Source organism: Procambarus clarkii, chromosome 11 (genome assembly GCF_040958095.1).
Source record: "Procambarus clarkii isolate CNS0578487 chromosome 11, FALCON_Pclarkii_2.0, whole genome shotgun sequence".
In the NCBI taxonomy this organism is placed as follows: domain Eukaryota; kingdom Metazoa; phylum Arthropoda; class Malacostraca; order Decapoda; family Cambaridae; genus Procambarus; species Procambarus clarkii.
Window position 1 is genome coordinate 22,088,800 of NC_091160.1, and position 23,152 is coordinate 22,111,951.

The 23,152-nt window shown below is 48.4% G+C and overlaps 2 protein-coding genes across 2 annotated transcripts in view; both read right to left on the reverse strand.

The window, feature by feature from the left end:
• Nucleotides 1-23,152, reverse strand: part of LOC138363588 (cell adhesion molecule 1-like) — a 606,342-nt gene that overhangs the window by 76,952 nt on the left and 506,238 nt on the right. The window lies entirely within an intron of this gene.
• LOC138363385 (uncharacterized protein slr1819-like) lies at nt 10,543-12,016 on the reverse strand. Its single transcript, XM_069322418.1, has 2 exons — nt 10,673-12,016; nt 10,543-10,611 (listed from the first exon to the last, which is right to left on the reverse strand). Exons 1-2 carry the CDS (start codon nt 12,014-12,016, stop codon nt 10,543-10,545), a joined length of 1,413 nt encoding a protein of 470 aa, XP_069178519.1.

A 23,152-nucleotide genomic window follows, 5' to 3' on the forward strand; every position in this document is an offset into this window, starting at 1 on the left:
GGGTTTGTAACAGATGCAGGACCTCAAGTCTACCAGGTGGTACAACTATCAGTACGTTTAGGCAGGTACGTCTGTAGAGTACAAGCCATTATGGTGGACAAAATACCAGTAGACCTACAAGTTCAAGGTCTGAGAGCAACAGCCAAATTCCTGAGAAATAGAGGAATAAAATTGGCAGATAATATTAAGTCTGATCACCTCACCGACTTCGGTCTCCTTGTAGGGACAGACTATTGCCATCAATTCATTGGTAGCCCTACTAAATATCAGGGCATAACCATGTTAAACTCTGCAGGAGGTAAATTACTCTCAGGCCCAGTATCAAGCCTGAGGAGACCTATGGCTGCAGATAAACAATACCAATAGAAAGCTCAATTTGTCAGCTGATTATATTTCTCCAATAGCATTATACTAAGGAGATTACAGCTGACTATAGCACCAGAGGTTGATGTTAGTATCATCATTTAAAGCTGAAGATGAGTTCATGGGGCCTCAGTGGCAAATCAGTGAACAGTAGCCTAAAACAGCTACAAGTCACTGCGACCAATGTCACTGAATCCATTGCAGTCTCAGAACCATACTTTACTTTAATGATGAGCTATTCAATCTTCTGAATCAATTAACTAAATTAAACCCCAATAAATCTGATGACTGATTTGATACATTTATTATTTAATCAAGATGTATTCCATGGGCCTCAGTGTTTATATATCAGTGACCAGTTACCTGAACAAACTTCAAGTTATATCTAATGTCACTGATCTCACTGCAGTCCCTGAATCATACTTGACTGTAGTACTTGATCACATTCAGTCTTCTGGGTTAAATAATATGTAATTAGGCTTGAATTTTAGCCTTTCAAGAGTTAACAAGGAAATGAAATCGCATTAGACTTCTAACCCCTGTAACTCGAGTACGGGACATCCGTCCTGTACGAACAGACGCACAAATGTGTGATTACTAACTACTAACATCAAATTAATCTAATAATTCGAAGGAAGAGTATCGGTGTTCGTCTGTTCTAAATAGGACTTCGACCCGCGAGCAGCCCCCGGGGAATTATGTCGGAAAATCCGACACCATTTAATAATATCATACAGGCAGATAATATTGCTGTGTTGTATAAACAAGTTAACCCATAGAAAATGTAACTTGTAGTGGAATTTCCGTCTATAGAAAATGGGATATCATTACTACATACTATTATAAATTCACCACCTATTATGGTGGGAATTATTCTTAAATACATTAGTCTTTGGACTTGACCATCATAAAAACATCTCATATAAATTAACTTAATTATCAGAATTAAAATAGAGTAAATGTGACCCTTCTATCACTTTCTGATATCTGGACAATGTAGGCCAGTAGCTTCAGTTGTGAGGGAGTGGTCAGCCATTGTTTTGTACTAAGACCACAGAGTCTTGGAGCGAATTACGGCTCCTATAAATTCTCTTGGACGAAGTGTTATGGAAGATCAGAGTAGTGATCTGCCATCATCAACACGCTGTCATCAATCTCAAGGGAAGTGTCTTTCCGAAACCCGTTTATCTAATCATTTTTGGCCATTAATGTCAGTAGATAGGGCGTTCCTGTTAGAACACGAATGATCGACTCAAAAAAGGTAATTAAGCCTAGGTCTTTATGGTTCCTTGTACAGTGTTTTCTCTGATATAGCTGTCATATATTAGGATTCCGTCTTCATAGCTAGCGCCCTTTTGACAGGTCAAGACGAGGAAGCATGCTTTGTGTACCAGTTACTGGGTGATGGAAGCTACCTCAAAAGAGGATAATTTGGTGTCTACATCCTGGTTATACCTGGTGGACTAAGGCCTGCTGTACAATAAGATAAGGAACCTCTTCAATGTACACTAATGTGTAGTTAATACTGTAGTTTGATTGGCTGCATATATATAAATTTAATATAAACCCCCCCCCCCCCCCCCCCCCGAATGTGTAGAGGATCGATTTATGAGATTATTGCAGAAATACAGTCCACTTATCATCATACAAATTGCTATCGAAGTATATAAATTAACGTGAATATAAATTCTATATAAATTCATATAAATTAAATAAATATAAATCTCACAGGTCGGTTCCCACAGTCAGACAGCTGTGGTGGCAGAAGGGTCTGGAAAGCTCCTCCTCTGCGAAGCTAGTGAATTGGTGAATTGGGAGGGATACTCAGTGTATATGCGTATATGAGTGTATATTAGTGATTGAATAACTAGTATGCTCACTCAAACCACAAGGAAGTGAAGAAAAACAGTAGAAACAGCACCACTGAAAATAAGTGTTGAGTACATGGTGGCATTGTGGAATTGTGGAGCCGACTAGCGTGGACGTGAAGAGCAGAGGTGCCATAGGCACAATCAGAGAACACTGTATAAACATCAGAGGTCCGCGGTTGTTCAACGTCCTCCCAGCAAGCATAAGAAATATTGCCGGACATTTTCAAGAGGAAACTAGATTTATTCCTCCAAGGAGTGCCGGACCAACCGGGCTGTGGTGGGTATGTGGGCCTGCGGGCAACCACAAGCAACAGCCTGGTGGACCAAACTCTCACAAGTCAAGCCTGGCCTCGGGCCGGGCTTGGGGAGTAGAAGAACTCCCAGAACCCCATCAACCAGGTATCAACCAGGACGTGACCTCACCAGCTGTGACGCCTGGACGCCACGACCTCACACCTGACGAGCCGCGTGGAGTACTTTCTCGCCTGTTTGTGCTGCAGATTGTTCAAAGTATTGAGGAGCGCCTTTTTTGGCTAGGTTGTTACTGCAATGACAAGATCAATAAGGGGCTCAAGGTCAATCACCAGCAGGGACGAGGAGGAGGACAGATTTATAGACAAATTAATAGGGAAATTTGTAGAGAGAAGGAGCGATTGGATGGAGGATCCAATCCAAGGGATAAAAAGCGAGTTATCTCAGCAAATACAGGATGCAGTAGAGAGGCAGAAACAGGAGCTTATGCTCTTTATTCAGGAGAGATTAGGAAGGAAAGAGAGGACTGGCAGAGGGAATGTTAGGTTTAGCAGTCTCCGTGGTGTAGTGGTAAGACACTCGCCTGGCGTTCCGCGAGCGCTATGTCATGGGTTCGTATCCTGGCCGGGGAGGATTTACTGGGCGCAATTCCTTAACTGTAGCCTCTGTTTAACGCAACAGTAAAATGTGTACTTGGATGAAAAAACAATTCTTCGCGGCGGGGATCGTATTCCAGGGACCTGCCCGAAATGCTATGCGTACTAGTGGCTGTACAAGAATGTAACAACTCTTGTATATATCTCAAAAAAAAAAAAAAAAAAAAAAAATAAAAAAAAAAAAAAAATGTGCTCGGATCACAAACGAATTAGGAAGGATTAACAGCATGGCTAAGGACAGAGGATTAGTGGGGGATGGGTTAGTGAGTGCGGTTGGGATGGGGAATCCCCAGGGGACAGGCTACCAGCATGAGAGTGAATTACTAAAGAGAAGGACCATTATAATACACAGGTTATTCGAATCTGGGACACCAACAAGACAAGAAAGGATAGAGACGGAAAAATATGAAGTGCATGAGATATTGAGATGTATTGGAGCAGGAATGGCAGAACACGAGGTTGATATCAGCCGCCGGGTTGGACCTTACAATTGTACCAAGAATAGACCTGTTCTGGTGCAATTCTACAATGAGGAGGCCGTGGAGTACATAATGAGGAACAAGCATTTATTCAGAGGAAGTGAAATGCATTACAATGTGTTTATTGAAAAGTTCATGACGAAAGATGAGCAAATAGCCCACAAGAATAGATGGCAAGCACGGCACCGTACTCTCTCAGGTAGCCTCACCTCCCAGGTCACCTCCCAGGCCACCTCCCAGGTCACCTCCCAGGTCACCTCCCAGGTCACCTCCCAGGTAACATCCTCCCCAACTCAGCCCTTCTATACCTCCCCCCTGCCTCAGCCCCCCAACCCCCCCTGCCTCATCCCCCCCAAACCCCCCTGCCCCTTCCACACTTACACTTCCCCAACAACTCCCCGGCCCCTGCTACATCATACCTGTCAACGACCTCAGTGGGTCAAGCCATGCCCTCCCCAAACCCACCTTCCCGTCCCCCCTCCCCTACTCCCCTGCCCCTTCTACCCCATGGCTTTCAATTCCATCTGCTCCATCCCAGCTTCCACTGCACCCCTCTTCCACTCACCCTCATACCCCTCCCAACCCTCACCCCTCCTTTGCACCTCCAGCCAACATTTAACCCCCCTCACCTTGTGACCCCCCCTAACACCTTCCCCCATCTCCCTCTTCCCCTCTTCTACCCCAAAACCCCCACCTACCCCCGATTCCCCCCTAACTAATGAACCCTCTCTTCCACTCCCAGCACCCATGCCCCCTTTTCCTCTCAGCCCTCTGCCCTCAATATCCCTCTCCCCCCCCCCCCAACCTCTCAACCTCTATTTGATTCTCAGTCTCACTATTTCTCAACCCTCCTGTGCCATTCAGACTCTCCCTAACTTTCAGACCCATTATGCCTTTCCTACCTCCCTAGATGCCCAGACCCCATTCACATTCCAGGCACTCTCAGGCACCCACCTAGCACCCCCCCCCCCCCAGACACCCCCACAGCCCCCACTTGCCCCCCAGACAGCCCCAGTACCCCCCAGACCCCCTCTGAAAGGGGGAACTCTGGCACCAGAGTTTCCAAGAAGAGTCTCAAGGTTTGGAACACCAATGCTGATGGGGTATCCAATAAAGCAGAAGAGATAAAAGAAAGAGTTAGTGAGGCAGACCCAGACATAGTGGCAATAGTGGAAACTAAAATAAATGTCATGATCTCGGATGCAATCTTTCCAGAGGGGTACCAGGTGATAAGAAAAGAAAGGACACAGAGACAGGGAGGAGGAGTGGCACTCCTAATAAAGCGGAAATGGAAGTTTGATGAGCTGGAAAATCCGGGTACCAATGAAAGCACAAGCTCCATACATGGAACTCTGACAGTGGATGGGAAGAAGATTGTAATCTTGATACTCTACAATCCCCCACCAAACAGTAGAAGGCCCAGGCAGGAGTATGAGGACAGCAACATAACTATAGAAACAACAGAACACAAGGGAGCAGAGAAAGATACCAGGAATGAATACGTCGGGGTGAGAAGAGAGGGAGAGAAGCAATATGAAAATGACATAGCGAACAAGGCAAAGACTCAACCCAAACTGCTGCATAGCCACATCAGGAGGAAAACAACAGTGAAGGAACAGGTAATGAAACTGAGGATAGGGGCAGAAAGATTCACTACAAAGGACAAGGAAGTGTGAGAGAAACTGAATAAGAAATTCCAGGAAGTCTTCATATCAGAGCAAGGAGAAGTCCCAGAGATAAGGGAGGGAACATCAAACCAGACACCACTAGAGGAGTGTGTGGGGAGGTGATGAAGCATCTGCTAAATTTGGACGTGACAAAGGCAATAGGCCCGGATGGAATCTCACCATGGATTATAAAGGAAGAAGCAGAAACTCTGTGCCAACCACTCTCCATGGTGTACAACAAGTCACTGGTAACAGATGAACTGCCAAAAATTTGGAAGACGGTCAATGTAGTCCCAATATACAAGAAGGGTGATAGGCAAGAGGCACTGAACTACAGGCCAGTGTCCCTAACTTGCATCCATGTAAGATGATGGAAAGGATTGTGCGAAAAAAGCCAGTGGAACATCTTTAGCAAAGGAACTTTGTAACACAATATCTGCATGGGTTCAGAGATGGCAAATCATGCCTAACAGGATTAATTGAGTTCAATGACCAGGCAACAAAAGTCAGGCAAGAGAGAGAGAGGACTGGGTAGACTGCATATTTCTGGACTGCCAGAAAGCTTTTGACACAGTACCACATTAGAGACTAGTGCACAAACTGGAGATGCAGGCAGGAGTGAAAGGGAAGGTACTCCACTGTATAAGAGAGCACTTAAGCAACAGGACACAGCGATTCACCGTGAGGGGTGAGGTCTCGGAGTGGCGCAGAGTCACCAGTGGAGTCCCACAGGGATCAGTCCTTGGACCTATACTGTTTCTGATATATGTAAATGATCTCCCAGAAGGAATTGACTCCTTCCTCTCGGTGTTTGCTGATGATGCAAAAATTATGAGGAGGATCAGGACAGAAGAGGATAGTATGAGGCTACAAGATTACCTAGACAATCTGAAGGAATGGTCTGACAAATAGCTGTTAAAGTTCAATCCAAGTAAATGTAAGGTAATGAAACTAGGAGGAGGAACTAGGAAGCCATTCACTGGATACCGAACGGGAGATGAAGTCCTTCACGAATCGGACAGAGAGAAAGATCTGGGAATTGACATCACACCAAACCTGTCTCCCGAAGCCCACATCAAAAGAATAACATCAGCGGCCTATGCGAGGCTGGCTAACATCAGAACTACTTTCAGGAACTTGTGTAAGGAATCCTTCAGAACCTTGTATACCACATATGTAAGGCCAATCCTGGAGTATGCGGCCCCAGCATAGAGACCTTATCTAGTCCAGCACAAGACGAAGCTGGAAAAAGTTCAGAGGTATGCCACAAGGCTAGTCCCAGAACTAAGAGCCATGAGTTATGAGGACAGACTACGTGAATTGCACCTCACGTCGCTGGAAGACAGAAGAGCTAGGGGAGACATAATCACCACATACAAAATTCTCAGGGGAATTGACAGGGTGGACAAGGATGGATTATTTAACACAGGTGGCACACGCACAAGGGGACACAGGTGGAAGCTGAGTACCCAAATGAGCCACACAGACATTAGAAAGACTTTTTTCAGTGTCAAGGTAGTTAGTAAATGGAATGCACTAGGAAGTAATGTGATGGAGGCTGACTCCATGCACAGTTTCAAATGTAGATATGACAGAGCCCAGTAGGCTCAGGAATCTGTACATCAGTTGATTGACGGTTGAGAGGCGGGACCAAAGACCCAGAGCTCAACCCCCGCATGCACAATTAGGTGAGTACACACACACACGGCATAACATTATAAACAACTACTGAACATCTGATACACAAATAACAATCAACCAAATAAAATGCATGAACGGCACGTTTCATCCGATTGCTTGATGAAGATTAAGCCACCACAAGAAGTGGCTCGGGCATGAGTATAACCCGTCGGTGGTAACAGTTCATCAACTCACCAGTCCGGTCTCCCGAGGGAGGGGGGGGGGAGGCCAATACCACTCCCCGACCCCCACCATCGAATCATTCCAGGGCGTCAGTTTCCCCTTAATTACCAGAGGCGACACCACTCGGCTTCACCACAGTGTGGGCAGTGACCACCACCACACTACCACCACAGTGTGGGCAGTGACCACCACCACACTACCACCACAGTGTGGACAGTGACCACCACTACACTACCACCACAGTGTGGACAGTGACCACCACCACACTACCACCACAGTGAGGACAGTGACCACCACCACAGTGTGGACAGTGACCACCACCACAGTGTGGACAGTGACCACCACCACACTACCACCACAGTGTGGACAGTGACCACCACCACAGTGTGGACAGTGACGACCACCACAACACTACCACAACAGTGTGGGCAGTGACCACCACCACACTACCACAACAGTGTGGACAGTGCATGACCACCACAACACTACCACCACAATCCACACACCGCCTTGTGGAGCAGCCTGACTCCACACGCACGTGTCTCTCCAGAAGACACGCCATCACCACCCCTTCCCTGTCCCCCCCCCCCCCACCCCTCTCTCTCTCTCTCTCTCTCTCTCTCTCTCTCTCTCTCTCTCTCTCTCTCTCTCTCTCTCTCTCTGTCTCTCTCTCTCTCTCTCTCTCTGTCTCTCTCTCTCTCTCTCTCTCTCTCTCTCTCTCTCTCTCTCTCTCTCTCTCTCTCTCTCTCTCTCTCTCTCTCTCTCTCTCTCTCTCTCTCTCTCTCTCTCTCTCTCTCTCTCTCTCTCTCTCTCTCTCTCTCTCTCTCTCTCTCTCTCTCTCTCTCTCTCTCTCTCTCTCTCTCTCTCTCTCTCTCTCTCTCTCTCTCTCTCTCTCTCTCTCTCCTCTCTCTCTCTCTCTCTCTCTCTCTCTCTCTCTCTCTCTCTCTCTCTCTCTCTCTCTCTCTCTCTCTCTCTCTCTCTCTCTCTCTCTCTCTCTCTCTCTCTCTCTCTCTCTCTCTCTCTCTCTCTCTCTCTCTCTCTCTCTCTCTCTCTCTCTCTCTCTCTCTCTCTCTCTCTCTCTCTCTCTCTCTCTCTCTCTCTCTCTCTCTCTCTCTCTCTCTCTCTCTCTCTCTCTCTCTCTCTCTCTCTCTCTCTCTCTCTCTCTCTCTCTCTCTCTCTCCACGGAAGGGCAAGAACCCCCACCTCCCCCCCTCCAGTACACGGATGCGACAGACAGAAATACCGAAGGAACACCGGGGGTTCACCGGGAGGTATTAAGGCATCCTCCTTCCCCTGTGGGCGCCCCTAGTAACGCCTACACCCGTGGCCGTCGTTCACACACCACTTACACCTCATCACTCGCCACCAGCCGCGCCTCCATCGCATGCACCGGTTCGAGACAGCTGGGAACTAGACAGCAGAGGCGATGGGGAGTTACCCTCACGGAACAAGTTGGCTCTTTCCGCCGCCATATCTCCTCTTATCTGGCCTTGTCAGCGAGGAAGGCACATGCTTAGAGCACCACATGTGCTGTCCGGGTACCCCTCGACATATCCCCCCCCCGTACCACTCGCCATGCCCCCTCCCGGGTACCACTCGCCATGCCCCCTCCCGGGTACCACTCGCCATGCCCCCTCCCGGGTACCACTCGCCATGCCCCCTCCCGGGTACCACTCGCCATGCCCCCTCCCCGGGTACCACTCGTCATGCCCCCTCCCGGGTACCACTCGCAATGCCCCCTCCCGGGTACCACTCGCCATCCCCCCCCCCGGTTACCACTCGCCATGCCCCCTCCCCCCCCCCCGGGTACCACTCGCCATGCCCCTCCCCGGGTACCACTCGCCATGCCCCTCCCCCCCTCGGGTACCACTCGCCATGCCCCTCCCCGGGTACCACTCAACATGCCCCCTCCCCGGGTACCACTCAACATGCCCCCTCCCCGGGTACCACTCAACATGCCCCTCCCCCCCCCTCGGGTACCACTCGCCATGCCCCCTCCCTGGGTACCACTCAACATGCCCCCTCCCCGGGTACCACTCAACATGCCCCCTCCCCGGGTACCACCCGTCATGCCCCTCCCCCCCCCCCTCGGGTACCACTCGCCATGCCCCTCCCCGGGTACCACTCAACATGCCCCCTCCCCGGGTACCACTCAACATGCCCCCTCCCCGGGTACCACTCAACATGCCCCTCCCCCCCCCTCGGGTACCACTCGCCATGCCCCCTCCCCGGGTACCACTCAACATGCCCCTCCCCGGGTACCACTCAACATGCCCCCTCCCCGGGTACCACTTAACATGCCCCCTCCCCGGGTACCACTCGTCATGCCCCCCCGGGTACCACTCGCCATGCCTCCCCCTCGGATACCACTCGCCATGCCCCTCCCCGGGTACCACTCGCCATGCCCCTCCCCCCCTTCGGGTACCACTCGCCATGCCCCTCCCCCCCTTCGGGTACCACTCGCAATGCCCCCCCCCCGGGTACCACTCGCAATGCCCCCTCCCCCCGGGTATCACTCGCCATGCCCCCCCCCGGGTACCACTCGCCATGCCCCCCCCCGGGTACCACTCGCATTGCCCCCCCCCGGGTACCACTCGCCATGCCCCTCCCCCCCCTCCCGGGTACCATTCGCCATGCCCCCTCCCCCCCGGGTACCACTCGCCATGCCCCTCCCCCCCCTCCCGGGTACCACTCGCCATGCCCCTCCCCCCCCCCGGGTACCACTCGCCATGCCCCCCCCCCCGGGTACCACTCGCCATGCCCCACCCCCCCTCCCGGGTACCACTCGCAATGCCCCCTCCCCCCCCCCCGGGTACCACTCGCCATGCCCCTCCCCGGGTACCACTCGCCATGCCCCTCCCCCCCCCTCGGGTACCACTCGCCATGCCCCTCCCCGGGTACCACTCAACATGCCCCCTCCCCGGGTACCACTCGCCATGCCCCTCAACCCCCCACGGGTACCACTCGCCATGCCCCTCAACCCCCCACGGGTACCACTCAACATGCCCCCTCCCCGGGTACCACTCAACATGCCCCCCCCCCGGGTACCACTCGCCATGCCCCTCCCCGGGCACCACTCAACATGCCCCCTCCCCGGGTACCACTCGCCATGCCCCTCCCCCCCCTCGGGTACCACTCGCCTTGCCCCTCCTCGGGTACCACTCGCCATGCCCCTCCCCCCCGGGTACCACTCAACATGCCCCTCCCCGGGTACCACTCGCCATGCCCCTCCCCGGGTACCACTCGCAATGCCCCTCCTCCCCCCCGGGTACCACTCGCCATGCCCCGTACCCCCCCCCCGGGTCCCACTCAACATGCCCCCTCCCCGGGTACCACTCGCCATGCCCCTCCCCGGGTACCACTCGCCATGCCCCTCCCCGGGTACCACTCGTCATGCCTCGACACTGTTCTCGGGAGAAACGGGACTGGCGAGCCACCCCAAGAGCCTTCCCATAACGCCCTATGACACTGGCGATCAGATCGTCAAGCATCTCAGAAGGTGGAACACCAGGCAGCGGGGCACCAAGCAGCGGGGCACCAAGCAGCAGGGCACCAGGCAGCGGGGCACCAAGCAGCGGGGCACCAAGCAGCAGGGCACCAGGCAGCGGGGCACCAAGCAGTGGAGCAACAGTCAGCAGAGCACCAAGCAGCGGGGCACCAAGCAGCGGGGCACCAAGCAGTGGAGCAACAGTCACCAGAGTACCAAGCAGCGGGGCACCAAGCAGCGGGGCACCAAGCAGTGGAGCAACAGTCACCAGAGCACCAAGCAGCGGGGCACCAAGCAGTGGGGCACCAAGCAGCGGGGCAACAAGCAGCGGGGCACCAAGCAGTGGAGCAACAGTCACCAGAGTACCAAGCAGCGGGGCACCAAGCAGCGGGGCACCAAGCAGCGGGGCACCAAGCAGCGGGGCACCAAGCAGTGGAGCAACAGTCAGCAGAGCACCAAGCAGCGGGGCACCAAGCAGTGGAGCAACAGTCACCAGAGTACCAAGCAGCGGGGCACCAAGCAGCGGGGCACCAAGCAGTGGAGCAACAGTCACCAGAGCACCAAGCAGCGGGGCACCAAGCAGCGGGGCACCAAGCAGTGGAGCAACAGTCACCAGAGCACCAAGCAGTGGGGCACCAAGCAGTGGGGGACCAAGCAGCGGGGCACCAAGCAGTGGGGCACCAAACAGCGGAGCAAAAGTCAGCGGAGCACCAAGCAGCGGGGCACCAAGCAGTGGGGTACCAAGCAGAGGGGCACCAAGCAGCGGGGCACCAAGCAGCGGGGCAGCAAGCAGTGGGGCACCAAGCAGTGGGGCACCAAGCAGTGGGGCACCAAGCAGTGGGGCACCAGGCAGCGGGGCACCAGGCATCGGGGCACCAGGCATCGGGGCACCAAGCAGCGGGGCACCAGGAAGCGGGGTACCAAGCAGTGGGGCACCAAGCAGCGGGGCACCAAGCAGTGGGGCACCAAGCAGCGGGGCACCAAACAGCGGGTCACCAGGCAGTGGGGCACCAGGCAGCAGGGCACCAAGCAGCAGGGCACCAAGCAGCAGGGCACCAGGAAGCGGAGAATCAAGCAGCAGGGCACCAGACAGCGGGGCACCAAGCAGCGGGGCACCAGGCAGCGGGGAATCAAGCAGCAGGGCACCAGGCAGCGGGGCTCCAAGCAGCAGGGCACCAGGAAGCGGGGCACCAAGCAGCGGGGCATCAAGCAGCGGGGCTCCAAGCAGCAGGGCACCAGGAAGCGGGGCACCAATCAGCGGGGCATCAAGCAGCGGGGCATCAAGCAGCGGGGCATCAAGCAGCGGGGCACCAAGCAGCGAAGCACCAACAACATCCTCAGTGTTGGTGTGAAGGACGACGAACACGGCGACATTCATTATGTCGTAGTATGGCCCTAAACGGGAACTTAATTCCCCACTGCACTATATCATCGAACCCCCCATTGGCAGAGGGACCTCCTTACACTGTCGACCTCTGCACCAGTGTAACCACGACTGTCAGGGCGCTGCAGGCGTCAACAAACTTCAGCCAAGAGCCTAAACTGGCACTTCAAGAGACACAACAAGACTCGACCGTCCCGCCACGGTGGCTCTGGTACACGAGTCTGGAAAACATTTCTGCGAAGTTTTAAAGATTTTGTAATATTTGTTTTTAGCCTACGGCAAAATATGTTGAATTTAGGTGATGGGTGCGTTGGCAGTGTTGGCCGAGTGTAGTAGTGATGTGGACGTCAAGAACATCGAATGTTGATATGTTTTCCCACGGGTAATTCGACGCTTTCAGGTGTGGGGGAGTATAGTTGTTTCAAACTGTTTTTCTCTGTTTTCTCTTTCTAAAGGTGTTTTGGAGACGAGTTTAATTTGTGTAGGTTACTCGCTTAATGGTTAGCGATTTAATTAGGTGAACATGTGAGGTAATTGCCTTCAGTCATTAGAGTTTGTTGTAGTGTAACGAGATGGTATAGGGTGTTGATCTTTGCTTTACATGATTCATGATATTAATGGAATTTTAGTTACCAAGTTCACTTTCAGAATGTTTCCTCTGAGTGAGATATTTCTATTCCTAATTATTTTCCTTTTTTTTCGATTCGAATACCAAATTCACGAAGGACAAGGATTCTTGTTCTAAGTAATGTACTTGTGACTGGTGTTTAAATTGTGTAATGTTACGGTTTTGGGAGAATGTATTTTGATGTATAATGTCATATTTCTATGGATGTTTTCTCCTACCTTCACATATATAAATGCTTGTAAAATGCAACAAAGAAGACAATCTTTGGTAATCAGCTTACGTGTATTTAAATCAATTTGTAATCCAGTTATTAGATTGCAGCAGCTCTTGTTTTGATCTGTTATAGAATTATATTTGTTAGTTAATGCAACTGTATCCTTTGTGTTTGTTTTGTTTACTCTAAAAAAAAACACCACATACATAAATACACCGTAAAAGGAAAATAAACAAAGACAAACAACTATAACAACACAACATAAAGAACAGAAATACAGAAAAGCATGTAACATGTAACACAAAGCCTCGAAACTCACACAGGTACTGAAAAATAACACAAAGCGAGACAAAAACAAAGGCACAAAACGCTGTACAAGGAAACAAGAAAATACTAACTACACTTCAAATATACACAAAAATAAACATAAAGGAATACACATGAAACAAATAAAAACATATAAAACAACAAACAGAAAAACAGTACACAAACATAAAACAATAAACATGGGACATTGAACAAGGAAAAGGACAGGAACAACAAAAACATAAAAACAGGACAACAAACATAAAGTCCAAAACCATAAGGGTAAGGAAACAAAACGAAGCATAAAAACACAAAACCGGAACACACAGATACCGGGAGTCGTAATAAACAAACCCGGGACAGGAAGCGCACCACAAGTAAGACAAGGGGAAAAGGACATGACACAATAAATAAGGAAAGCACAGAGCCACACGCAGACACGCGCCAGAACACCGGAACGCGCAGGAAGCGGAAAAACTGGCAACACACACACACACACCTAAGCCCACAAACAAAAAACACCGGAACGCGCAAGAACCGGGAACAAAGAGCCAAACAACACATACACGCAATGATCCACCCCACCATAACACCCAACAACGGAATGAGGCACACCAAACAAACAGTCAAAGCGTACATACAGCAAACAACAAAAACAAAGATACAGATATACAGGGACAGAAATCAAACATAAGTGCTACACATATTTATCTAGGAAGACCTGAGCCGGAGAGCACAGGCAGTAAGCCTCCCAAGCCAGCAGTTCCTCTGTACACCTGTACCTTCTCCTGCTCACCTGCAGCAGGTGAGCAGGAGAAGGTGTGTTCAGGTGTGTTCTCCTGCTCACCTATATCTTGGACACCGGATAAGCAGAATATTCATAAGGGTCAGGCATGTACTCCGCGTACCAAGGGCAGCCGCCCACGGAGGGGAGCCAACCGCAGTCGGCGCAAGGGCCGATTCAGCCACACAATCCAGGGAGGCAGAGCTTACAGAGGAAACAACAGCACACTCCTCATCCTCAGCCCAGTCTCGAGGCGGCGACACACTGCGATCCGTGTGTGAACTCTTCGAGACCAGACGCTGATCGTCGGAGCTGTCACCCCCCCCCCCCCCCCTCACAGGAGGCGCCCGAGAAGAGCCGGAGGCAGGCTGCTCCATAGCTGGCTAAGCACGACCCTGTAGAATTTCAGCTTCCACGACACGGGGGAGGAGGCCACCACCCACAGAGGAAACCGGAACAGGAGAAGGAGCAAGCGCAGCTGGCGGAAGTGAAGGGATCAGCACAGGCGAGGGAGCATGAGGTGAGGCATGTACCTGCAGAGGAGAAGAAGCGCGGAAAGGCGAGACATTCTGCGGGAGGGAAGAGGCCGTCCGCGGGGGCGGGGCCCCACACACCACCACCTCGTCATGCACACCACCTTCTGGACGCACCGGCACACCATCCGAGGAACCAGGTAACACCACTGGGTTAACAGGCGGCGAGGGTACCTCCCCACCCACACCACTAGGCGACAGGTCCTGTGCCACAACGGGGAAAAATCCTCTTCTCGGAATAAATTAACGGGTGCAGCTGCGATCCCACTGCAAGCGGCCGCCTGGTGCTCCTCTAAGCCACAATGAAAACACTGTCTTGGCTGCCCTTCATAAAAGGCCCGCATAGTGTACCTCATCAAGGTAACCGGAACCGGGTAACGGAACCGGGTAACCGAGTAACCAATGTAGATGGAATAGGAGACTTGAGCCGCAAGGCGAGAGTCTCACAAGACCCCGCGCCACCTGCCGGAAGAGACTGATTTCATTTTGAGGGAAACCACCGTCCCAAACTGGCCAAAATACCTCCGTAGCAGAGCATCTGAGAACTCGAAGGGTACACTATGCAGCGCAACATATGTCACAGCGCAACAGTGGTCAGAAATAGTGACTGTACTACCGTCTCCAGGGAGCGTAAACGTCCGCCCGTCATAGCTTGCCAGGATGTTCCTGCCACAGAGTGAAACTTCACGAGTGCCCGATGGGTCGTTAACAACTGGAGTCCGTACATGTCGGCCACACGAATACGTAGCATATCCAGTAACACAATTTCCAATGCAGGGTATGAGGCTAGGCCAGAAAATTCAAGCCCAATAATTTCAGACCGGCGAACAGCGGGTAGGGGGATCCCCATGTCGCCGACACGCCAAACAGCGCCCACCCTCACACAGCCAGCACCAGGCAAGTACTCTGTTTACTGTTTAGTAACGTACGTGTCCCTGTATGACTTATTGTTTCGTGTTTTATTTTGCCAACGTTGTACTACTGCCTTGTTGTAGTTATGTGGTTCGTTGGTAGGTGAATTATTTGTCAGTTTCACATAAATAAAATAACAAAAAAGTCGCACATGTTGTAATTTAGTTTTGGATGTATGGAATGAGTGAACTTATGATGATTGTATACATCATGATATGTTATCTCTGTGCATATTAAGTTTGTGTGTGATGTCTTAATGTTTTCAATACAGGGAGATCAATAGTCCTAATCCCGCTCTGTAAGGCTGTTTGTACTTGGTGTCGAGAATGTGTTCTAAGTGTTCTATCGTTTGTACATACTTCTGCAATTTTTGACAAATAAAGAAAAATACAAAAGATATTTAACGTACATATCAATAAAGAAAATTTCTACTGTTCGTTTCACCAATCACTGAGGAGGTAACTTTGGCTCTCTCATCACGTGGGTAATGCCATTCCTGGCACAGCTCAGGTGAACTTACCAATCACAGACGCTTTGTGTTAGCTGATTATTTACACGATTAGTTTCACGCATTCAAAGAGGCTTATATATTTTTTAAAGGGCGTATAAAGTTTACTTTAGTCCTTTGTGGTCAGGAATAATGTACTGTTGCTGTTGGTCAGTAATTAGGCTCTTGTGGAAGACTAATCATTCCCGCGGGTGATAATGTGCCAGAAGGCAGGTGTGTATAGGGCAGTGTTGGTGTGTTTGTTGAGGGAATTTGAGGTGGTGTGTTTGTTAAGGGAAGTGTTGGTGTGTTTGTTAAGGGAAGTGTTGGTGTGTTTGTTGAGGGAATTTGAGGTGGTGTGTTTGTTAAGGGAAGTGTTGGTGTGTTTGTTAAGGGAAGTGTTGGTGTGTTTGTTGAGAGAAGTGTTGGTGTGTTTGTTGAGAGAAGTGTTGGTGTGTTTGTTAAGGGAAGTGTTGGTGTGTTTGTTGAGAGAAGTGTTGGTGTGTTTGTTGAGAGAAGTGTTGGTGTGTTTGATGAGGGAAGTGTTGGTGTGTTTGTTGAGAGAAGTGTTGGTGTGTTTGTTGAGGGAAGTGTTGGTGTGTTTGTTGAGGGAAGTGTTGGTGTGTTTGTTAAGGGAAGTGTTGGTGTGTTTGTTGAGGGAAGTGTTGGTGTGTTTGTTGAGGGAAGTGTTGGTGTGTTTGTTGAGAGAAGTGTTGGTGTGTTTGTTGAGGGAAGTGTTGGTGTGTTTGTTGAGGGAATTTGAGGTGGTGTGTTTGTTAAGGGAAGTGTTGGTGTGTTTGTTAAGGGAAGTGTTGGTGTGTTTGTTGAGGGAAGTGTTGGTGTGTTTGTTGAGGGAAGTGTTGGTGTGTTTGTTGAGAGAAGTGTTGGTGTGTTTGTTAAGGGAAGTGTTGGTGTGTTTGTTGAGGGAAGTGTTGGTGTGTTTGTTGAGGGAAGTGTTGGTGTGTTTGTTGAGAGAAGTGTTGGTGTGTTTGTTGAGGGAAGTGTTGGTGTGTTTGTTGAGGGAATTTGAGGTGGTGTGTTTGTTAAGGGAAGTGTTGGTGTGTTTGTTAAGGGAAGTGTTGGTGTGTTTGTTGAGGGAAGTGTTGGTGTGTTTGTTGAGGGAAGTGTTGGTGTGTTTGTTGAGAGAAGTGTTGGTGTGTTTGTTGAGGGAAGTGTTGGTGTGTTTGTTGGGGGAAGTGTTGGTGTGTTTGTTGGGCGAAGTGTTGGTGTGTTTGTTGAGGGAAGTGTTGGTGTGTTTGTTGATGGAAGTGTTGGTGTGTTTGTTGAGAGAAGTGTTGGTGTGTTTGTTGAGAGAAGTGTTGGTGTGTTTGTTGAGGGAAGTGTTGGTGTGTTTGTTGAGGGAAGTGTTGGTGTGTTTGTTGAGGGAAGTGTTGGTGTGTTTGTTGAGGGAAGTGTTGGTGTGTTTGTTGAGGGAAGTGTTGGTGTGTTTGTTGATGGAAGTGTTGGTGTGTTTGTTGAGGGAAGTGTTGGTGTGTTTGTTGAGAGAAGTGTTGGTGTGTTTGTTGAGAGAAGTGTTGGTGTGTTTGTTGAGGGAAGTGTTGGTGTGTTTGTTGAGAGAAGTGTTGGTGTGTTTGTTGAGGGAAGTGTTGGTGTGTTTGTTGAGGGAAGTGTTGGTGTGTTTGTTGAGGGAAGTGTTGGTGTGTTTGTTAAGGGAAGTGTTGGTGTGTTTGTTGAGGGAAGTGTTGGTGTGTTTGTTGAGGGAAGTGTTGGTGTGTTTGTTGATGGAAGTGTTGGTGTGTTTGTTGAGAGAAGTGTTGGTGTGTTTGCTGAGAGAAGTGTTGGTGTGTTTGTTGAGGGAAGTGTTGGTGTGTTTGTTGAGGGAAGTGTTGGTGTGTTTGTTGAGGGAAGTGTTGGTGTGTTTATTGAGGGAAGTGTTGGTGTGTTTGTTGAGGGAAGTGTTGGTGTGTTTGTTGATAGAAGTGTTGGTGTGTTTGTTGAGGGAAGTGTTGGTGTGTTTGTTAAGGGAAGTGTTGGTGTGTTTGTTGAGGGAAGTGTTGGTGTGTTTGTTGATGGAAGTGTTGGTGTGTTTGTTGATGGAAGTGTTGGTGTGTTTGTTGAGGGAAGTGTTGGTGTGTTTGTTAAGGGAAGTGTTGGTGTGTTTGTTGAGGGAAGTGTTGGTGTGTTTGTTGAGAGAAGTGTTGGTGTGTTTGTTGAGGGAAGTGTTGGTGTGTTTGTTGAGGGAAGTGTTGGTGTGTTTGTTGATGGAAGTGTTGGTGTGTTTGTTGAGGGAAGTGTTGGTGTGTTTGTTAAGGGAAGTGTTGGTGTGTTTGTTGAGGGAAGTGTTGGTGTGTTTGTTGAGAGAAGTGTTGGTGTGTTTGTTGAGGGAAGTGTTGGTGTGTTTGTTGAGGGAAGTGTTGGTGTGTTTGTTGAGGGAAGTGTTGGTGTGTTTGTTGAGGGAAGTGTTGGTGTGTTTGTTGAGGGAAGTGTTGGTGTGTTTGTTGATGGAAGTGTTGGTGTGTTTGTTGAGGGAAGTGTTGGTGTGTTTGTTGAGGGAAGTGTTGGTGTGTTTGTTGATGGAAGTGTTGGTGTGTTTGTTGAGGGAAGTGTTGGTGTGTTTGTTGAGGGAAGTGTTGGTGTGTTTGTTGAGGGAAGTGTTGGTGTGTTTGTTGAGGGAAGTGTTGGTGTGTTTGTTAAGGGAAGTGTTGGTGTGTTTGTTGAGGGAAGTGTTGGTGTGTTTGTTGAGAGAAGTGTTGGTGTGTTTGTTGAGGGAAGTGTTGGTGTGTTTGTTGAGGGAAGTGTTGGTGTGTTTGTTGAGGGAAGTGTTGGTGTGTTTGTTGAGGGAAGTGTTGGTGTGTTTGTTGAGAGAAGTGTTGGTGTGTTTGTTGAGGGAAGTGTTGGTGTGTTTGTTGAGGGAAGTGTTGGTGTGTTTGTTGAGGGAAGTGTTGGTGTGTTTGTTGAGGGAAGTGTTGGTGTGTTTGTTGAGGGAAGTGTTGGTGTGTTTGTTGAGAGAAGTGTTGGTGTGTTTGTTGAGGGAAGTGTTGGTGTGTTTGTTGAGAGAAGTGTTGGTGTGTTTGTTGAGGGAAGTGTTGGTGTGTTTGTTGATGGAAGTGTTGGTGTGTTTGTTGAGGGAAGTGTTGGTGTGTTTGTTGAGAGAAGTGTTGGTGTGTTTGTTAAGGGAAGTGTTGGTGTGTTTGTTGAGAGAAGTGTTGGTGTGTTTGTTAAGGGAAGTGTTGGTGTGTTTGTTAAGGGAAGTGTTGGTGTGTTTGTTAAGGGAAGTGTTGGTGTGTTTGTTAAGGGAAGTGTTGGTGTGTTTGTTGAGGGAAGTGTTGGTGTGTTTGTTGAGGGAAGTGTTGGTGTGTTTGTTGAGGGAAGTGTTGGTGTGTTTGTTGAGGGAAGTGTTGGTGTGTTTGTTGAGAGAAGTGTTGGTGTGTTTGTTGAGGGAAGTGTTGGTGTGTTTGTTGAGAGAAGTGTTGGTGTGTTTGTTGAGGGAAGTGTTGGTGTGTTTGTTGAGGGAAGTGTTGGTGTGTTTGTTGAGGGAAGTGTTGGTGTGTTTGTTGAGAGAAGTGTTGGTGTGTTTGTTGAGGGAAGTGTTGGTGTGTTTGTTGAGAGAAGTGTTGGTGTGTTTGTTAAGGGAAGTGTTGGTGTGTTTGTTGAGGGAAGTGTTGGTGTGTTTGTTGAGGGAAGTGTTGGTGTGTTTGTTGAGAGAAGTGTTGGTGTGTTTGTTGAGGGAAGTGTTGGTGTGTTTGTTGAGGGAAGTGTTGGTGTGTTTGTTGAGGGAAGTGTTGGTGTGTTTGTTAAGGGAAGTGTTGGTGTGTTTGTTGAGGGAAGTGTTGGTGTGTTTGTTGAGAGAAGTGTTGGTGTGTTTGTTGAGGGAAGTGTTGGTGTGTTTGTTGAGGGAAGTGTTGGTGTGTTTGTTGAGGGAAGTGTTGGTGTGTTTGTTGAGGGAAGTGTTGGTGTGTTTGTTGAGAGAAGTGTTGGTGTGTTTGTTGAGGGAAGTGTTGGTGTGTTTGTTGAGGGAAGTGTTGGTGTGTTTGTTGAGAGAAGTGTTGGTGTGTTTGTTGAGGGAAGTGTTGGTGTGTTTGTTGAGAGAAGTGTTGGTGTGTTTGTTGAGGGAAGTGTTGGTGTGTTTGTTGAGGGAAGTGTTGGTGTGTTTGTTGAGGGAAGTGTTGGTGTGTTTGTTGAGAGAAGTGTTGGTGTGTTTGTTAAGGGAAGTGTTGGTGTGTTTGTTGAGAGAAGTGTTGGTGTGTTTGTTAAGGGAAGTGTTGGTGTGTTTGTTAAGGGAAGTGTTGGTGTGTTTGTTAAGGGAAGTGTTGGTGTGTTTGTTAAGGGAAGTGTTGGTGTGTTTGTTGAGGGAAGTGTTGGTGTGTTTGTTGAGGGAAGTGTTGGTGTGTTTGTTGAGGGAAGTGTTGGTGTGTTTGTTGAGGGAAGTGTTGGTGTGTTTGTTGAGAGAAGTGTTGGTGTGTTTGTTGAGGGAAGTGTTGGTGTGTTTGTTGAGAGAAGTGTTGGTGTGTTTGTTGAGGGAAGTGTTGGTGTGTTTGTTGAGGGAAGTGTTGGTGTGTTTGTTGAGGGAAGTGTTGGTGTGTTTGTTGAGAGAAGTGTTGGTGTGTTTGTTGAGGGAAGTGTTGGTGTGTTTGTTGAGAGAAGTGTTGGTGTGTTTGTTAAGGGAAGTGTTGGTGTGTTTGTTGAGGGAAGTGTTGGTGTGTTTGTTGAGGGAAGTGTTGGTGTGTTTGTTGAGAGAAGTGTTGGTGTGTTTGTTGAGGGAAGTGTTGGTGTGTTTGTTGAGAGAAGTGTTGGTGTGTTTGTTGAGTAGAAGTGTTGGTGTGTTTGTTAAGGGAAGTGTTGGTGTGTTTGTTAAGGGAAGTGTTGGTGTGTTTGTTGAGGGAAGTGTTGGTGTGTTTGTTGAGGGAAGTGTTGGTGTGTTTGTTGAGGGAAGTGTTGGTGTGTTTGTTAAGGGAAGTGTTGGTGTGTTTGTTAAGGGAAGTGTTGGTGTGTTTGTTGAGGGAAGTGTTGGTGTGTTTGTTAAGGGAAGTGTTGGTGTGTTTGTTAAGGGAAGTGTTGGTGTGTTTGTTGAGGGAAGTGTTGGTGTGTTTGTTAAGGGAAGTGTTGGTGTGTTTGTTAAGGGAAGTGTTGGTGTGTTTGTTGAGAGAAGTGTTGGTGTGTTTGTTAAGGGAAGTGTTGGTGTGTTTGTTAAGGGAAGTGTTGGTGTGTTTGTTAAGGGAAGTGTTGGTGTGTTTGTTCAGGGAAGTGTTGGTGTGTTTGTTAAGGGAAGTGTTGGTGTGTTTGTTAAGGGAAGTGTTGGTGTGTTTGTTGAGGGAAGTGTTGGTGTGTTTGTTAAGGGAAGTGTTGGTGTGTTTGTTAAGGGAAGTGTTGGTGTGTTTGTTAAGGGAAGTGTTGGTGTGTTTGTTAAGGGAAGTGTTGGTGTGTTTGTTAAGGGAAGTGTTGGTGTGTTTGTTAAGGGAAGTTTTGGTGTGTTTGTTGAGGGAAGTGTTGGTGTGTTTGTTAAGGGAAGTGTTGGTGTGTTTGTTAAGGGAAGTGTTGGTGTGTTTGTTAAGGGAAGTGTTGGTGTGTTTGTTAAGGGAAGTGTTGGTGTGTTTGTTAAGGGAAGTGTTGGTGTGTTTGTTAAGGGAAGTGTTGGTGTGTTTGTTAAGGGAAGTGATGATGGTTGTCGGGCTGTCAGTAGGTAACAAAATAAACAAAAACAAAGAGCTGGTAAATTAATGTCTTCCTCAATAACCAATTTCTTGTGCAATTTGGACACAGACGAGGCAAGCTTCGCCTAAAAATAAACAGATACTGTTCGTGAACTCTCTAATTAGAAATATTTAGTGGACCAGCCAGAGGCTTAAGGCCAGAAAAGAATTTATTGAATTTTCTGTTTTAATTAATACATTCTCTATAATTAGTAAATCTCTCAAAACCTTAATGCATAAATGTTTGCACGTTTATAATTGCAGTGCAATTCAAAATTAGTTACATTGCTCATTTATAAAAGTACACAATATTGGAATTAGTAATGTCGATAATTATAATTATACTATATATTAAATGTTCATAATTACATAACACTTACATAAATGAGTAAAAATAACAGCAACTGATACCATTCTAAAGACTTTAATAGATACATATCCAAACCAGGAGACAATTAACTTAACTACTTTTCACAATGATATATAACTTATTCTTAATATATTTCTAAGAAACTTTAAATCTAATAACAATGCTTAAAATAAGAACCACGTTATGGCAATAATACAAATTTACGATTATATATGATTTTTCAACCTATAAGACATCCATATATATACTAAATATAACAGTAACGCCTTAATAATGCCAAGTATCCAACAGAGAGTATCCATACCATACAGCCTGGTATATTGTAGACGAAACTAACAGCAGAGGCCATAAATATGTAGGCCTACCGTGTGCTTACCAGTGACGTCTTTATTAAATTAATAATTCATTCTTCTCTGACTTTATTTGACCGAGGAGTGCTTCTTTTGACTTTATTTGTTCTGTTTAATGCTCCCTTTTTATTATTGAACTTTATTGATCATTGACAAATGGTTTAACACGTGCTCTGTATCGCTGTAAATGGGTCAGCCTTCTCCACTTTACTCACCAGCAATCCAATTTTAATATATAAATAAAAAATCTTGTCAGGATCATCCCCGGGTTGGAGCCCCGGGCAGGGAAGTACGCTAGGGCACCGATCCTAAACTACTCTACCCTTGTTCACTCAGCAGTATTTGGGAACTCTGGAGGTAACCGACTGGCGGGTTGTGTTGCAGGGAAGCTGAAGCTGAAGCTGAAGGTGAGGTATGGGAAGGGTAAAGGGTCCTGTCACCAACAGACACTGTCATCGTCATATGACATCAAAAACATCTGTATTGAACTCGACTCGAATTATCGCGATTAACTTTCCAGTTCCGGGGAAGGAATTCACAGCGTCATATGAGCGTTTCCGTTTCACATGTTCTGGAATACGTTTCACTATGATAGCTGAGGAGGAGATATGCAAATGGCCAATTAATAAATCCATTTGCATAATTCATGCAGGTATCAATGGAACGAGAATAGCCAGACCTGAAGAGGAATTTGACACATTTAGACTAATGATTCGAAAGCTGAACGAGTGTTCTAACAGCTTTGTTTATTTATTTAAATACACACTGTAGGCTGGACTTTCTTAAAGCAGTGGTAGTGGTGGAACATGACCTGAAACCAACAGAGCAGCGTAACGAGGCAGTAGAATTGAGAACAAAAACAGGAATTTTAGATTCGGACAACAAGATTTTTTTC

What these genes read in the sequence shown, in the direction of transcription:
- LOC138363385 (XM_069322418.1), bottom strand. Translation starts at nt 12,016, where the DNA reads ATGAATGTCGCCGTGTTCGTCGTCCTTCACACCAACACTGAGGATGTT. An exon ending in TTGGTGCCCCGCTGCTTGGT is followed by an intron (nt 10,612 to 10,672) that starts GCCCCGCTGCCT and finishes CCAGTGTCATAG; the next exon opens with GGCGTTATGGGAAGGCTCTT.